This window comes from Candoia aspera, chromosome 4 (genome assembly GCF_035149785.1).
Source record: "Candoia aspera isolate rCanAsp1 chromosome 4, rCanAsp1.hap2, whole genome shotgun sequence".
NCBI classification, from domain to species: Eukaryota; Metazoa; Chordata; class Lepidosauria; order Squamata; family Boidae; genus Candoia; species Candoia aspera.
In genome coordinates, this window is record NC_086156.1 from 23,866,445 (window position 1) to 23,885,444 (window position 19,000).

The following is a 19,000-nucleotide window of genomic DNA, read 5'->3' on the forward strand; positions in this document are numbered from 1 at the left end:
GAGAGAGGAGCCCTCTGCGCTTCAGCAAGCAATTAAAACTCTCACAAGCTTTCAGCGGGAAACTGTGTAAAAAGCCACTCCAAACTTCATCTCATAAAATGATGCTGTGATCAGATTTATTCTGTATTTATCAGTATTTACTGACATTGGAGACCCACATTTTGTGGCAGCATATCAGGAAATGCATTTGAATGAATACATTCTTGGTACTACTCTGCGGTTCAGATCTAATTTTCAGACCTTTTCCTTCCTTGACAAGGGACAAGACACCACCATAAAAGCTGGATGTAGCTGCCCAGAACACTAAACCAACAAGATCCCTGTTACTAGAGGAGTCGGACAAAGCTGTATTTTTGCCCCATTGTTGTTTCACTACTGTATTAATGCACTGTTGCCACGGCAAATTACCTTTCTCATCAACCACCAAAACTAGCAGAGAAATATATCTCAATCCTATTATATGTGGATGATGCAGTGTTGCTCCGATTGGCCTAAGAAGGGCAATTGTAAGCATTAGTCAGTTGCTGGACTGTAAATATCTTCCCATTGAGCGTGTTAAATCATTATGTTAGACACGTCATATTGAGAATGTGGAATAGATACAAACCCAGGTTGTGCCCGGAAAAAAAAAAAACTTTGTGGCTTTCAGCACAAGAAGCATTTTATAGATGAGAAATAACAGGAAAACACAAATGGCTAACTTATTGGGAGGTACTAGAATTTGTCAAGGGGATTGTAAAATAAAATCTAGAGAAGAACTGGTGGCAAAAGGATATAGTTGTTAATGGTTCTCTTATTTAGAATTATTAGAAAGATTTAAAGTGAACAATATAATGTATGGTTTTGAACATTGTAAGACTCAGTTTGAACAAATGGTGAACATGTAATTGCTAAAATGTATAAACCTTTATTGAATTTTGAAACAGAAAAAGAACAAGTGAAAGAATGCATGATAGAGTGGGCTAAATATTTTGATTATAATATACAGATGGAACAATAGGAAAATATGTGGCTGAAAGGATTGGAATTTACACTATGTTATAATCTTAGAGAGAATTTTTATAAAATTATGTACCATTGTCATAAGTCACCAGAGAAATTGTCTACAATGTATAAAGGCACTTCAAATTTATGTTGGAAATGTGAACAACAAGAAAAGACATTTTATCATGTTTGGTGGACCTGTAAAAAAGCTAGAAAATTCTGGATTCAAATACATACACTGATTCAGAGGATTTTAAAGATTAATATACAATTGAGACCAGAGGTTTTTCTTTTGGGATAGATGAACTAACAGTTGGAAAAAAGTCATGGAAGTTGTTTTTGTACACTGCAGTAAAATTATTGTATGCACAAAGATGGAAAGATTCGACATTACCCAAAATGGAGGAATGTTGGTGAAGATGATGGAACTTGCTGTGATGGCTAAATTGACTTCTTTGATCAGAGAAAAGACAATATCTATGTTTATTGCTAACTGGAAACTCCTTATGGACTTTTTGAGTAACATAGAAAAAAATGAACTTATGATTTATGGTTTTGATGGATAGATTATAGAAAGAAGAGAGTTATGTTGTAACCATAGAGTAAGAGGTAAATTTATAATTGTACTTATAACTGCTGTAAAGAAGATCTGAAACTACTTCTTTATATATGAATGTGACTTTGGCAGGTACACACATGCATGCATGAATTTGCTTGGAATTAAGGTTCATGTTTTCACTCTATTGGAACATCTCTGCTTGATCTCTTGGCTTCTGGTGTTTTAAAGTAAAAACATTTGAGTATATTCATTTAGAGAGGGGAAAACCTCCATGACTGATTTTAATTGGTATTGACAACCCTAGGCTGACATGTTAGAGAAAAGCTGGAAATTACGCAAGACTTGCCTGTAATTAAGCTATTATTTGGGGATGAGCTCCACCATTTTATTTGAAGATGAGGGATTTACTGTATTTACTTGAAAGGAAGATGACCATGACATTGAGACAGTTCTCCCCAAGGAAAGGAAAAAAATCAGTAGGGCTTTGGATACAAAACTGCATTACATTCAATGAAATACAGTTTTGTATCCACACTTTTTTAAGCAGAAGTATGACCAGTGAGTTTAGAATTGTAGCTAACATCTCTTAACTAGTAACGCCTTTTATAATTGTTTTAGTTATGTGGTGTGTACCCTATTGGCAATGTTTTAAAAAAAGGGGAGGGGTTAGGGTTACCCTAACCCTAACCCTAACCCTAACCCTAAGGAAAAGAATTCTTTCTAAGCACTCACACTTTCACCATCTACACTCACAAGGCACATAAAGTTATTTCCCCTCTGTCTTCAGTTCTCTGAGTAAAGCAGCTAGGACCAAGTTTTCTAACTTATCAAGAAATACCACTGAGTTCAAAGGGAATTCTTTATATGGAAGAATTTTTCCGTCAGTCTCACACTGCATTTCTCAAGGGTTTCAATTTAACTGACAACCTTATTATATAGAGCAGATTCCAGAAACTGTGATATCCAGGTGATAAGAAAGGTCAATCCGACTGAAATTGCCATGGTTCATGTTACCAGAAAGTTTGAGAACCTCTGCTTTATTGGTGGTGATGTATCTCATCATGTTTATGTTTCTTGAAATAATACAGCTTTTCAAATATGCATTGGTTAAGTCCTGATTATTTACTCTTTGATAGTTCTTATTTTCAAGGGCTAACACCATGAACTATTATTATTATTGGAAGCAGTTTTTGCCTATTTTAGATAAATTCCTAGGTCTGAACATATCTGCTAGAGAATGTCAGGTAGTGTAAAGTCTGGTCATTTTAAAGCCATTGTATGGCTGCCTGCTTCTTAGCTATCATGTGAGTAGAGCAGTGTTTCTCAACCTTGGCAACTTTAAGATGTGTGGACTTCAACACCCAGAATTCCCCAGCCAGCATGGAATGGAGTAGACAATTGAATTCATAAGTGGAACAAGTGAATGGGCAAGAATGATCTAGTTACCTGCTTTTTCATTCACTGTGCTGATGGGAAAAATATAAACACTTAGATAGCAAACCTATGAATCATCCTTGAATATGTCCCCCAACATTTCTCAGATGAAAACAGGGACATCTCATCTCATCACAGTTGGTATCAAGGATCCCTTTGGGAACCCCATTCTTTCTAAAACTGAACATTGCAGATGCCCCTTCATATTATTCTCTATTGTATAATGATCCCATTATTAAAAAGCTCAAAGTTTGCTGATTATTTTTGCTTGTTCCAAAGATATATGATTGTCGTAACATATTTTATCAACTGCTCAAATTATTAACTAGCAATCACAGTGCTTTATTCATTGGGTTTATTCCACTTTGCGTGTAGATCTCTGGGAGTGAAAGATGTTTGTCTGCAACCCTCTAAAACTTCTGCCAGTCAGTTTTGACAACACTGAGCTAAAGGGGCCTTTGCTTGAAAACAACCTCCTACTTTTGGAAATGCCACAACTGTTGAGCATGCATACGTCTATGTGTGCATGCTAAGAACAAAATGCTTTGATTACAAGATATTCACCCTTAGAAACCTAAAGACCTGGAAAAGAACTTAACCCTAAGAATTACAACTCAAGCAATTAGCAAAAACGTTTATACCAAAAGTGCAAATGGCAAAAGTGAAGGACAACAGTTTTCAGTGTCTAGAAAATACCATCTTGTGCTGGAAAATACGGACAACTGGAAAGTATGCCTGCCATATGTGCACTTAAGAAATTTTACATTCTGGATAATGGCCTTTGTTGTCTTCCCCCTTTAATAGATTACTGTTATTACTCATTCCAAAATGCAGTAAGAATTGTGAACTGACTGAAGGAGCATATTGTCCCATATTTGCCAACCAGAACCCTAAGATCTTCTCAGCAACTTCTTCAGAGCCCTACAGAATGAGGAATGACAGGTGGCTACAATATCTCTTAAATGGCTTCTCCACAGAATCTCAACTGGATCTACACTGTGAATTTTTCCACGCCAGGTAATGACTTAAACAAACAAACAAAATCAATCCCAGGCATTAGAATTTCTATCTTGTGTTCTTTCTTTACTATTGTGTTTTATATTTAATTTATTTACCAATATCATTCTGGCTTCCACCGGAAAGCTGTTCATTATCTTGGTCTTAACATTGGTTTTAGGGTTTTTAAAATTATTTTATACACTCTTATTGTTAATGATAAGTTTTAACAAATTACATACTGCATACACAACTACAGTTTTTGGGTGGTAGAGAAGTGAAGTAAATACATAAGGTAACAACATTCTGTATTTGGAATCCTGCTCATTCAGCTGAGCCAAGCCCCAGGTCTCTGTCTTCCCAAAAGCCATCACTATACTCACCAAGGACCCAGTCAACTTTCTGCAACTGCAGAAATAGGTGTATGGCCTGAAAAATGCAAATTATTGATATCTAGAGCAAAGTTTCCCAACGTCAGCAGCTTTAAGATGTGTGAACTTCAACTTAGCTGCTGGTTGGGGAATTCTGGGAGTTGAAGTCCACACGTCTTAAAGTTGCCAAGGTTGGAAAACTCTGGTCTAGAGAATTCAGCCTAAATGCATCAAGAAGAAAACGAGAATGCAGAAAGAATAGCTACACTAAGGATAATTGACTGAGAGAGCGGAGTACAATCAAAGCCAAGTAGTAGTGGCAAATGCTAACACAGGAGCTGATGTTAACAATTCCAGGAGCTGGAAAAATAAAAATAAAGATAGCAGAGAGAAAAAAATCTAATTTTTCCAACAGCAGTCACAAACATTATGAAATTAAAACATCAGGAAGATAGCCCTTCCACACAGGCTCATTTTATTAACATAATTGAGCACACTAAAAGGAGCTCAATTTAAGAGGCTGACATGCATTGGAAAAAGATGGAGCGGATGTTTCTGTCTTTCCCCTTCCGCCCGTCTCCTTCAGGCAGCTGGCTGAGCTGCAGACACAGGCGGACAGGGCTGCAGCATGCATGAATGCTCAGGAAGCTGTTTCCCTAGAAACAATAACAGTGTGGCAAGTCTCAGAAGTTCCTGCTCTTCCTTATGGGATTCTGTTTGTTTTTCCTGGGTCAAGTAGACTCAAAGCAAAAGGGGAAAAAATCCAGAGCGTGTGGAGTGAGAAAAACTAGCTGAAAGGCATCTCCTATCGGCTTGTTTGTACGCTGGGAAAAGGCTGGAGACTTAAACACGCCAAGTGTGTTTGCTGAAGATGTTAAGACTGACTGTCCTATGAAAACAAACAAAAAGAAAACTATCAGGAGATCCAGACTGAGTCCAATCCAATTCCTTCTCAGCTTGCTTTGTTCTTTTTTTAAATTCCAACCTAATCCCTGTTTGCTTCCTTGATTGTGGCCTATTCCTTTAGCAGAATTGTTGGCTCTGGGAGCTTTATCCTGATCATTGAGGTACAAAACCTGAGGCTCAGGGCTGAATATGGCTCCCCAAAACCAGGGCTGTGGCCCCCGTCATTGCTAATGGTTGCTAAATTTGCTGCACCAAAAGAGGGAAATGATTAAATATGTGACCAGAGAGTAATCATACCAACTATATTTAATTGTAATTCTACCACATTTAAATATAAATGAAATGAAACCAAACTGCCGGCTTTTAGGAGTGTCGTCCCGAGCATGCCCCTCAAAGGTTGAATGTGGCTCTCAGCTCAGAAGATGCGTGCCCCTGCTCTGGCTGAACAGTATGTGGTTGGGGCTGAGGTACTGTGGCCACCAGCGAAAGGACCACACAGGAAGAGATCACAGCCCCTTCAGGATTAGCATCCTAGCTAAACAGCCATGCTAAGCCTGACACTACAACATTAGTGATTCAGTCCCACATTTTAGGTAACATGATGGCAGTAACAGTAAGTAGCTTTTTAAAAATTTCCTTCGGTGTTTCATCATAGCAATGCTCTGGGACATTGTGTGAAATTCAACTGAAATTAGACTCTTCACTTCCTCTTTGAGATACACTTGCAAATATCTAGTTTAGGCAATAGACAGAGATCCACTGCTTACCACCAATTTGGAAGCCCTTCAGATGCTGCTGGACTATGGCTCCCAATGGCTCTGTCTGAACATATCCAATGATGAGGAATGCTGGGAACTGTAGTTTAGCAGCATCTGTAGGGCCACAGGTTTTCTACCCCTTTGTAATGGAGTAATGACGTGGTCCTTCTCATTTTGAAAAACCATTGTTCTCTTGAATATACGTGCTACGGTTGCAGCTATTTTGTGGAATTCAGTATAACCTGAGTCACAAGGTACAGTACATGTTGACTTCAGATTAAAACTCTTCCTGTGAAAGAAACCCCAGAGGTTCACGGGATCTGTTGCACTTGTTCTGCAGGGCCAAATAGATAATTGCTCCAATTCCTTCCCCTGCTCTGCTTCATTGTCATTCTATTATAATATGGTTGACAATTTGCTTTTGGCAAATAGGGAGGCTTATTTTTGAACCTGTGAATAAAAGTTGCTTTTTGTTATTGCAGCTGTATTTTCTTAAAGCTTAGAAATGCAAAACTTAATTTAAAAAAAAACCAGTTGTCTTATTTTTCTCAGACTCCAAAGACATGTAAACAGCTTACATCATTTTAAAAAAAATCATCTCCCAGTATCACAGTTCAGAATGTTGAATGCATTCTCCTTTCTCTTGCCCTGATTGTTTTCAGTGCTGGACTCTTTTCTTCAGCCATTCATAATAATTATCAATTCCACTTCTATCTTATTATTTTTCTAATCAAGGATTTGTCATGCAAAGAACTTCAGGACAACTTTAGAAAGGACAGAGTGCAGTGAAACAGCAGATTAATTGCAATCACATGACTGCAGGGATGGTGCGACGGTCTGTGACAGTCGTAAGTGTGAGTACAGGTCATAAAGCACTTTTTCCGAGGCTGTCATAACTTCAGACCATTGTTAATTGAACGGTTTTTAAGCGAGGACCTCCTATATGTTTCAATGTCCTTTGAACATGGTGCTCTCATATTTTCTAGAAAATTTCAATTAATATATTCTATTAATATTATTTAAAACATTGCAGATTTTGCAGATAAACTGATAGAGAATTTGAGTAGCAGAAATCCTCTTCTCTGGGAAATATTTATTTCTTGATTTCCTTTCATTATATATTTTGTATTATGCTGGTTTATTGTGTGTTCATTCATATGTATCTGTATACAAATAGGCACCACTGTGTTCACACTACTAAATTTCCCAACATGCTTGCTTAGAAAGATGTATGCCATTTTAGAGTAAGTATACTGAGAACCATGTGGTCTACAGAACAACCGCAGAGTGCTGGGCTCTTTTCTTCAGCCATTCATAATAGTTATCAATTCCACTTCTATCTTACTATTTTTCTAATCAAGGATTTGTCATGCAAAGAACTTCAGGACAACTTTAGAAAGGACAGAGTGCAGTGTCATATTTGTACCTTTTCTGTTTACAATCATGCTGATACATGCCAGCTAAGAATAAAAATTTAAAAGGTTAGTTTATAAAATTCATTTATGCTTATTTACTTACATAAAAGCACATGTAGAAATAATTAAAAACTAAAGACCCCTACAAGTCAACTTAGTGCTGGTATCTGTGCAGTTTTCTTGACAGCATTATGGAAGTGATTGCTAATATCTTCTTCTGGGATTTTTTCAACATTTTTTAACTTTCCAGACTGGCTTATAGTCCTGGGGTTCTCAGGTGGACATCCAATATTAACCAGGGCTCATTCTACTTAGCTTCTGAAACGAACCAAGTCTGGAAAATAGAAATACAATAGACCGAGTATGTTCAAGTGATTAAGATGTTGGACTAGAGAAACCAGTTTCTAGTCCTAACCCAACCTGGAATGTCACTGAGTGTTTCTGGCCCATCGCTATCCTTTAGGCTAACTTTCCTCATAAGGTTGTTGAGAAAACAAAGTGATGAGAGATACTCAGCCTCCATGAACTAATCACTAAGAGCTATCCTTGTAAGTAAAACCCATCAGTAAAGTTGCAAAGTTCTAAAAATGTGAAGAAGAAAAAAAATCAGAAAATTGTGTTGATATGCAAAATTTATAAAGGTTTCATAATTTGGAAACACATAATAAAGTATAGATGAGATAAGATCCACTGGATCTTTATTTTTTAAAGATTACTGCATTTTCTGCTCTATTCCCATATGCTTTCATATCACATGTGGAACATAGGTAACATAAGGTTTTAATTTATGAAGGATCATCTACATTTTTTTACATATGCATACATAAGCTATATTCAGCACTTAGAGAAAGAAAGAGGGGCTTGAAGAAACTGTAGGATGGTTTGTCACATTGCAAAGTAAATGAAATTGTGTGCCCTGTAATGTGGATTTAAATGACTAATCAAGCAGCACTTAATCAATATTGGCTGATTTTGGAAACTAAGCTAGTCCTGGTTAGCACTTGGAGGGGGAAAAACCATGAATGCCAGAGCTGTTGGTAGATTGGGAAGTAAATCATCATCATCATCATCATCATCATCATCATCATCATCATCATCATCCCAGGTAGTGACAAAAACCCACTTTGGTAATGCTGCTAAGAAAACTGCATGGATGCAGTCAGTAGGAATCAAGCTTGACTCAAGAGGAACTTCAATTTTAGGGTGAAAGAACCAAAGAATATGGAGGGTGGAATGCTCTGAGAATGCTAATTAATGAGACCTTGAGCGTGGCCTGTCCCTGCTTTGTTCTCTGACTGGGAACCATTTGGCAACTAAAGTTAGTTCTGACTTCTTCTGTAGCATGCTAGGTGGAAAAGAAATGAGAAAGAGAAAAAAAGGGAAAGGATATTGTTTACCTCCTGTCAGCTTTGGGCTCATCCATCATAGCTTCAGTGTCTAACATTGTCTTGATGCTCTTGAGGGAATGCATGACTCAGTAGCAAATAATTCCCTACCTCCAATATATAGTGTTTTTTTTTTACATTTTCAAATAAAAGTGTTCAAAGAAGCAAACAGAACAATTTTGCAGTAATAATTAAAATCTATTAAATTGAATTAAAAACAGATATACACCCATTTCCTAATGGAATGAGAAGTCTAAGTAATAAAGAAATGAGGTTTGTATAAAATAGAATAAAATTACCACAGTACATGCTTTATTTATAAATATACTATCAGAGATCCCGCTGATAGCTAGCAGGTGTCCTTTTGGTGGCAACAAATATCCAGAATGGTTTCTACAAAGGCCTTTCTCACATTTTCCCACTTTTTTTTATTCCCTTTCCTTGCTTTTCTTGACAACTAATTCTTCTTGTCTTCCAGCATCTAGATTTACCTCATATTCCAGAATGTAAGTTTCCTTATGATTAAACAGGAATAGATCTCTAGGGCTATCCCAGCCTAGACTCAGATTAAATGAACTTGGCTTTGGTTGACTTTTGCTAAGTGACAACATCAAGGTGTGTGGCACAATATCTGGCTCATTATGAAATATATGTATTTCCATTTATGACAAGTTCTACTTGAGGCTCAACCAATCACTACTTAGGCTTGACAGGATCCATGACATCCTGCTAAATGCAGGCTGATTGAGGGAGAGGAGTTCAATGGGATCCCTGTTCCTTCTTCATTTGTTTCATGTTCATATTAGAAAAACACTTGGTGAGGTTTTTTTGCTCATGCCCTTAAGAAGGATTGGCAGTGAAATGTGAAAAAGCAATGGGCCATCCTGAGTTTTAAAGAAAATATCACAACTGGAAAATCATCTGCCTTCTGCAGCCTTATTTCATTAAAATTGGGTAGGCTTTAACTATTTTTTCTTTGAAATCCAAATATAGGTTACATTTCCCAAGGATCTCAAAATAAGTTTTTTCAACACTAGTTGGAATGTACCCAAAGTCCTACACAGACCTCTAAATGACTGGAGAGCGATCCCCTTAGTCCATCTTTTTTAAAATTACGAATCATCTGCTTTCTTTCACAGGGTTTCCCTCTCTACCGTTTTAACACATTCCCTTGTGATGATGGTACAGCTGATCATCCAATCTCTAGTTCAAACTGTTCTAAGGGAAGTGAATTATTTGGCAATCTTCTACAACCATTTTTCAGCTTTTAAAATCTTAAAGATGACTTTTGTAATTCATGAACAATTAAGCTATCTACTCATCTCTCTATGGTGTCTCTGCTTTAAGAAGTTACATAAATGTAGAGAGAGTCCTAATTTTACTAACTGATTATCTAATCTGCTATTAATTCCTGAACTGAGTCAAACTGCCATAAACTAATCTTATATGTGAACGAATGGATCTTTATTACAAATATCAACCAGGAAAAATAAAAGAAAAAGGAAAAACATTTAAATATCACATTGTGCTAGTACAAAAAACACAATTTATACATTTCTACACATTTTCAACAATTTGACAATGACCTTCTGGCAGACTTTGTGTACTATAAAATAAATTTAACATTTAAGGATATCATAATCTCTAAGAAATAACATAACACATATCTGTACACCCTGCAAAGTCTTGTTAAAAAGGAGCCAGGTGAAGATGACAAACATCTCTACAATAATTGCAATAAAAGAGTACTTGTACTGTGTTTCCAGACTGTCTGTATTACTTGGGCATAGCATTCAATATGTGGAATTCTTATGTATCTCCCTTCTAGCACAGCTGTGTGAAGATATCAAAACAAGCTAGGCTGAGCACTTTGAGATTTTTGGCATAGTAAAATATCTTGCTGATTTCAGAGTATTAACCTGGGCACCCAAAATACAGTACCACTTGCCAGTGCATAGCATGTATTTTGTGTCTAATTGCTCTCCTGGCTTGTTCATACATCTTATAGCCTGCTGGTCTTCTTGGGTTCCTTATACTGTAGGGCCCTATTTATGCCACACACAATGACTGTGCACAAGACTTGGCTTTAATGCAGCTGGAGTTAACTGAGCACCCATACTGAAGCAAAAAGATAAACTGTTGACCTTTGACTAAGGCTGAGGGAGTTACATAATTTAACTGAGTTTCCCACTACCTGTAGCAGATATTTAAAACATGAGACTTGATCGGGTTTAGGGACCACTTTGCAAAACCCATCACTTTAGTCTTGGCATAATTTATTTCTCATGCCTGCTCTTTACAAGAGGATGGAGGAGCAGGCAAAGCATGCCCTGGTCCACAAATACTTGCCCGTATTGTAAGAAGTTGATGTTTCTAAATTCTCTGAAACTTATCATTTAAGAAAATGCAAATAGGATCAAGCTGCTGCTGTACTTTAGTCATTGTTTTTATTTACTCATTAATTTTAAAAAGACTATATAGCTCATCAGAATTCCCCTACACCAGTCAGCAAGAGAAATAGGTTCAACACATATATGCAGAACACGCTGCCAGCTGTATGAGACTACTCAGAGGCATTCCCAATTTATAACACCAAAATTTGAGAATACAATAGAGCCAGTTCGGTCTAGTGGTTAAGGCACCAGGCTATAAACCAGGACACTGAGAGTTCTAGTCCTGCCTTAGGCATGAAAGGCAGCTGGGTGACCTTGAGATTGTCACTCTCTCTCAGCCCAACTCACCTCACAAGGTTGTTGTTGTGGGGGAAATAGGAGGAGGAAGGAGTATTAGGTATGTTCACCCCCTTGAATTATTTATAAAAAATAATTAAGGTGGGATATAAATAAATACAAATATGGAGATGCTTTTTTGGGATTTTCTTTTCAACTTGCCAGGGCCAAGTATTCTCTGGAAGTCTTCCATCTGAGCTCTCACTAGTTCTGAATCTGCTTAGACAGATAGATATATAACTTCCCAGTACTGAATGTCCTACATGGTGAATTTTGAAACAGTCACGAGTTACCCCCATTTAGTTTTGTACTAACTAAATAAACAAAAAACTCAGATAAAAGTGACAATGGTACATTATTTCAAAGTACACTTTCTCCTTTTTTTTTACCATAACTGGATGTTTTCTGAATGTAGGACAGCATTGCTGGGATCAATATTTATGTTATTTGTCTGTAAGTAATATAAGCAAAATATTCTAGCTATTTATTAGTTCTGAATAAAAACACAGGATATCTGCCTAATAGATTTTATAGTAATACCATTTAGTTTATTTCCATGTGAGAGTTAGGCCACCTGGGGAAAAATTACTTTGAACTAAATTGGACTTACTTCCGAGACCGTATGTGTTTTGTTGCACAAGTTTCAAATCATTTGTCAAAGTAAGATGGAGAATCTTCAGTTGCTTCACACAATTTATGTAGTCCCATTTTTTTTTTATTAAGGTGCATGATTTTGTTCAGAATGTATTGTTCTTGTCTGTGAAGAAGTAGAGCTCTTGTAAAAATGCATAGTGTTATGGAAAATTAATTAGGTGGTCAAAATTTGGTGATAAGTAAAAAAAAAAAATGATTGGGAAACTTGTCCGATCATGGGCAACTGCCCCAAAGGAAAACCACCTACAACATCAACAGGTTGATGTAATGCTTCCTTGTATAGTGTGATTCCAGGCTTGTTTTACTGCCACCTGTTTGGGTGGGTGTTTGGGGCATCCTCCTGTGCTCCGTCCCATGGTTCAGCTGTCAATTCCTTGCTCATTATGCCCAAATGCCACAGTAGGAGATGGGGGGATTTGGAGAAAACCCATGTCTAGAGATAAAGCAAAAGCAGATGCCTCTGCCTATTTGCTAACAGTCTCTCTCTGAATAGCACATTACAGCAGATAAGTTTGAGCCACTTTATCTCATCTGAATGTTCCCTCTGGTGGGATTTCTGCCCAATGACTGAATTCTCCCTGCATGCCAGTTCAATGAACAAAAGTGACTGAAGGCAGGAGCAGATTCTGGCTGATTATTTCGATCATTCCAACCTACTCTAGCATCAAGGTATAGGCAAGTGATGGCTTCTGCCATCCCTGACTATACACCAGTCATCCTTCTCTGCAATGGTCTATCTCAGCAGTCAAACTTTTCAAGCCACAGAACACCAAATGATCCTTCTCTCTACCTCTGTTGTATGGATACCTACGACTTTTTAAAAGAAACAAAAGGAAAGGGAGCAGTGGGGTGTCCTTCACTGCAGACTGGATGGTCATCTGTCAGGGATACTACTGGGCAAGGAGGTAGGCCTAGATGATCTCCAAGTCCATTTCTTATATTGTATAATTCTATAAACAAAGAAAATATTGAAATAAATTCTACCTTAATAATATTGTTTATTTCCCATATGTTTTATGAAGATACATTGAAATAAAAGACATCTTTGAAGTTGCTTGCAGAACACCTTCAGGTTGTTTGGGAAACACCAGTGATCTGAGAAACATTGTTTAAAGACCATTATTCTACCATAACCATTTCTTATGAAGCATCCTTGGTATGTGCTGGATTACAACTCCCAGAATTCCAAGTTGGCATGGTCTGACTGCTCATTCAACCTTCATCCCTAAGAAGACTGGACTAGCTGGGCTGCTGTCTCAACAGAGCTGGAGATCACAAGGTTGGAGAAAGCCAGCCTTGACTATAAAATATCTAAGTTTATGGGATATTTTTAAGACAGAGGCTGTGTTTGCCTACATACTTACCCATATTTACTCAACTAATCAAAATTTCTGAAATCACATGACACAGTGAACTAATCACAGAGGCTGGGTTTGCTTAACACATGAAAATTGTAATCTAGTTTGTGGTTTGGTGTATTATATGAACTCAACCAAAGGCCAAAACGCTTGGTAAATGTTTTGATGGTAGCCTATTCAACTTTGCATTTTGCTCTCTTGCCTCCTATATTAGAAAGCATTCAGACACATCTAGGATGCTAGCAGCAGACCAAATAGCTGAGTCTCTATGTAATGCTTACCTATTGTTAACTGAATGATGTTTTATTAAATGCAAATTTCTGTATTTTGACAGAAAACTAACCAAGCATGCTGGATTTGAAAAACACACTTGGCTAAAGTGTGGTTGACTAGTCTGTGATTCTGTGCATCATGCAGTACATAATAAGGCTTCCTTTGGTATTAACATTTATTCATTTATTTTGCAGAGGTCTTTAGTTCCCGGAGTTATTTACCCAATGGAATCTTTCAGCCCTCCCTAATGGAACCTCTGATGCATTTTCTAAGCATGGGGGTCCGGGCAGGGGAGAATTTGTCATTTAAATTTACATTTCTGGGAAAAAGCCATGTCTTAAACTTTCTTTTGTTTTTTTTAAAAAGACATTTATTTCTTTTTTAATTCGTTGAGGGAGGGCGAGTGGGAAAACTAGTGCCAAGAATCTGCCTCCCTCAGGTTCCAATCATTTCAAATGAAAGCATTTGGGGTTTTCATTTCATTCAGCATACCAGCAATTTCCCCGATTGCAAACTCTTTAACTTTTTACTCATAACGCTACCTATAAACTTAGTTACCTCTTATCCCCTCCGCCCTTTTTTTAAAAAATGTATTTATTCGTGTAAATTTTTCAGTCCAAAAACGAAAAGTGATTGCTTGCTTCCAGGCCGGCTCCCCGCACCCACTCCATTCATTAGCCGCTTGCGACACAGGGGGCTGTTCTCCCAAGGTTTTCCTCTTCTTTCTTCTTCTTACGGCAAACCCCTTCAGCCCCGGCCTCCTCCATAGCCGCCCGTCCCCGCCTTTCGCGTCCTGCAGAAGTTGGACCAGGTCACGAAGGGAGGGGAGAAAATCACTCTCCAGACACCTCCACTTCTCCTGCGTTCGGAAGCGGGAAGAAATATTGGGCGACGGTCCCTGACGCTGGCAAACTTAGGCGTCGGTTTCAAAGCTCCTCCCTTCTGGTGAAAGGCAGACTGCGGGGTGCCTGGAAACCGGTTCGAGGGAGAGAGGGCTTGAGGGATTGCCACAAATGGTCAGGCGGCAGCGGTGGCGGAAGAAGAAGAGGCGGCGGCGGCCGCAGCAGCAGCAGCAAGAGCGAAAGCAGCTGGATCTGCTGCGCTCTGCCCGGCGGAGGCGAGAGGGCTGGCGGCGCGGTGGAAGAGTGCGCGGCGGCAGCTGCTGAGCTGGCCCCTTCCTGGGCTCTGCTCCCTCCTGCCTTTCCTTCATGAGTCTCAAGTTTGCGCTGGCAGGAGACCGAAGACGCAGCAGCCCGGGCCGGGAGGCGGCGGCGGCGGCGGCGATCGGGGCAGAGGGGGCGAGAGGAACCGGCGAAGTATGGCCGAGAAGTGGAGTCGGCAAGTTTGCAGCGGCGGCAAAGCGGTGGCGGCGGCGTCAGCAGGGGGTAGCCAGGCCCTAGTGCGCTCTCCGTGGCTGCTCCTGCTGCTGGCGGTGCTGCTCGTGTGGACGGAGGCTCCGATGCTCTCAGCTCGGGGCCAGGCGCCACCCCAGCCGCAGTACAACGGCGAGCGTGGCATCTCCGTGCCGGACCACGGCTACTGCCAGCCCATCACCATTCCGCTCTGCACGGATATCGCCTACAACCAGACCATCATGCCCAACTTGCTGGGCCACACGAACCAGGAGGACGCCGGCCTGGAGGTGCACCAGTTCTATCCGCTGGTGAAAGTGCAGTGCTCGGCGGAGCTCAAGTTCTTTCTCTGCTCCATGTACGCGCCCGTGTGCACCGTGCTGGAACAGGCGCTGCCTCCCTGCCGCTCCCTCTGCGAGCGGGCGCGCCAGGGTTGCGAAGCGCTCATGAACAAGTTCGGCTTCCAGTGGCCGGACACGCTGCGCTGCGAGAAATTCCCCGTGCACGGCGCCGGCGAGCTCTGCGTGGGCCAGAACACCTCCGAACGGGGCACGCCCACCCCCTCTCTGGGACCCGAGTTCTGGACCAGCAACCCCCAGCTCAGGCCCGGGGGCGGGGTGGGAGGCGGCGGGGGCGGCGGAGGGAGCCACCTGGCGGACCGGGCGGGCAGGTTCAGCTGCCCCCGGGTGCTCAAGGTGCCCTCCTACCTGAATTACCGCTTCCTAGGCGAGAAAGATTGTGGGGCCCCCTGTGACCCCGGACGCCCCTATGGGCTCATGTACTTTGGGCAGGAGGAGCTGCGCTTCTCGCGGACCTGGATTGGCATCTGGTCGGTGCTGTGCTGTGCCTCCACCCTCTTCACGGTTCTCACCTACCTGGTGGATATGAAGCGGTTCAGTTACCCCGAGAGACCCATCATCTTCCTCTCAGGTTGCTACACTGCCGTGGCTGTGGCCTACATCGCAGGTTTTCTGCTGGAGGAGAAAGTGGTGTGTAATGAGCGCTTTTCTGATGATGGCTCACGCACCGTAGCCCAGGGCACCAAGCGAGAAGGGTGCACCATCCTGTTCATGATGCTGTACTTCTTTGGTATGGCCAGCTCCATCTGGTGGGTCATCCTGTCCCTCACATGGTTCCTGGCTGCAGGCATGAAGTGGGGCCATGAGGCCATCGAGGCCAACTCCCAGTACTTCCACTTGGCTGCTTGGGCTGTTCCAGCCATCAAAACCATCACCATCCTGGCTCTGGGGCAGGTAGATGGAGATGTGCTGAGTGGTGTCTGTTTTGTGGGCATCAACAACGTAGATGCTTTGCGGGGCTTTGTGCTGGCGCCATTGTTTGTGTACTTATTCATTGGCACTTCTTTCCTCCTGGCTGGATTTGTGTCCCTTTTCAGAATTAGGACTATTATGAAGCATGATGGCACCAAAACAGAAAAACTGGAAAAGCTGATGGTGAGGATTGGGATCTTCAGTGTTTTGTACACAGTGCCTGCCACCATCGTGATTGCCTGCTATTTTTATGAGCAAGCATTTAGGGAACAATGGGAAAGGAGTTGGTTTGCTCAAAGCTGCAAGAGCTATGCCATTCCTTGCCCCAGTAACCACCATCACCCCCCCATGAGCCCAGACTTCACGGTCTTCATGATCAAATATCTCATGACCTTAATTGTGGGAATCACTTCAGGCTTCTGGATCTGGTCTGGAAAAACACTCAATTCCTGGAGGAAGTTCTATACCAGACTTACCAACAGCAAACAAGGGGAAACTACAGTGTGAAGTTCCACATCAGCTTGGCTTGTTCACACACACACTTTGCTGTTTGTCCACAGCCCTGACCAGAGAGTGGAAGAGGAGAGATGGAGAGAGATGTACACATCCTGAAACCATATAGGTCAGAGATTTTTTCCCTTCAGCCCACAGAAAACTGATACTAAGGACATTGATAGAGGAACATACCGTTCTCCTTTTCTTCATCTGGACTAAATTTACCCTAAAAACTGGGAATGTGATTTTGAGGTTGTTGTAAATAGTCTCTGTAAGATTTTGTAAGTATATTTGTATTTAAGTTGAAAAGCTTTTTGGTATATATTTAAAACATTTTTAAACTCCTTTTGCAGACTTTTCTGTTTTGAAGTACAAGAAAAGAAAACAAATGTTCTGTTTTATTTTCAGGGCAGCATTGAAAAATGAGTTGCTAAGAGACCTTCTCTTGTAGGTCCAAGATTAGGACTGACTGATTTGTAATTGGTCCTGATACTGGAGCCATTTACAATCAGGAACCTCAGGGCTTCAGGAAACCCATCTAGTAGGTTGTTGGTGGCACAGTTAATGGGATACGTGTTGCATACCAGCTGCAGACAAAGAGTGGAACAATCCTTCCTCCGTATAACCTGAAGGAAAAAAGAGCAAGCCGTCCTACCTGTTGTAGTAATACTGTGGGAGGAGCTTGCGGAAGAGAACTGTCTTAGCCAAACTACATGCTCAGCCCTTGTGGAAGTAAACGCTCAGCCACCAAACTGAGCGGGAGCTTTCTCAGCCATGTTTAAAGTTGTGACTTCTAAAAGTGTAGAATGGAATAGCTGGGAGTGAAGTGTTCTTACCATCTCCCGTCCACATTTGATAAATATTAAAGAACTGTAACTTTTCTCCTAACTTTGTAATATATTGAGCTTACAATTTGCTTTGTATCTTCTGTAGAAACAAGTCTCTCGGCTGTTACTATTAACTTTGCAGTAGGCAGGAAGGCTGTTCTCTTTTTTTTGATTGTAATTCGATACTCCCTTTAATAACATTGTTCTGAACAATGTTTCTTTGGTAATTTTTTTTGCCCCCTTAAGGAATTTGCTAAAAACAAGAACTGCTGAAAAGGCTCTACTAAACTGATTTTACAAATCAGTTCAGTATGGTTAATAATAAAGGTCTGGGGGAATAAACAGACCAAAAACTCTCAGCAATTCGTATTCAGATTTTTAAAATCTGTTTGACGTTGACATTTTATTTCTGCAAACCTTTATAACTGACGGGTTTCATTCCTTCTCTTAATAGCTGACCAAAAAGCACGATGATTTATTCCACAGGGGGAAAACAACAGCAACAATAATGTGTGAAACCCTGAAAGAATCTTCAAGCCTGATGTTTCAGTGTAGTCATTTATATGTAAAGCTGCAAAACCTGTCTATGATTGGTTGATGCTCTCTCTAAACTGTTACAGCTCATACTTCTGTAATAGGTTTATACAAGATGTGTCAGTTTTCAATGGCAAACTTGTTTTCATATTTAATCATTTCTGTGACAGGACAGATTGCTGCTCTTCTGGCGTATTGTTTCAAACTTTTTATTTACATGCCTGCCAAAAATATAATCTATGACTAACCATACCCTAAAATGAATAGCTGTGTGAATTTGGTACACATTTATTTCTCTCCACTATCTCAAAATCATCTATATTTATAGAGCAATAGAAGTTTATATATAAATATATAAAAATACCTATTTTAATTTTTTTTAAATAAATTGTTTTGTACAGACTTATTTTGTCCTTTTAAAATTCTTTATAGACAATTGATTAGTACTTACTGCACCATTTTAATACTACAGCTTTAAGGATTTTTATTTTTAATCAAGTAAAAATGCCCACACTATATAGTGCTTTTGCTTCATTAAATTGGTCAATGTATATGCCCTAGATTGAGTTGATGGAGGCAGTTTTAGGAAATGAAAGCAGTACAGCTGATGGTATCACTGCAGTAGAAGACAAAAAGCTTATAGTCAAAAGACTGATTGGAAGGGCCTTTTTCGACTGTGTTTCTTCCATTTAATAAGGT

The 19,000-nt window shown here is 40.1% G+C and overlaps 1 protein-coding gene across 1 annotated transcript; it reads left to right on the plus strand.

Moving 5' to 3' along the window:
• The first annotated feature begins 14,643 nt into the window (after window positions 1-14,643).
• FZD1 (frizzled class receptor 1) lies at window positions 14,644-17,975 on the plus strand. The gene has a single exon (XM_063303608.1). The coding sequence runs from the start codon at window positions 15,141-15,143 to the stop codon at window positions 16,950-16,952; it is 1,812 nt and encodes a 603-aa protein (XP_063159678.1). The 5' UTR covers window positions 14,644-15,140; the 3' UTR covers window positions 16,953-17,975.
• The last annotated feature ends 1,025 nt before the right edge of the window (window positions 17,976-19,000 follow it).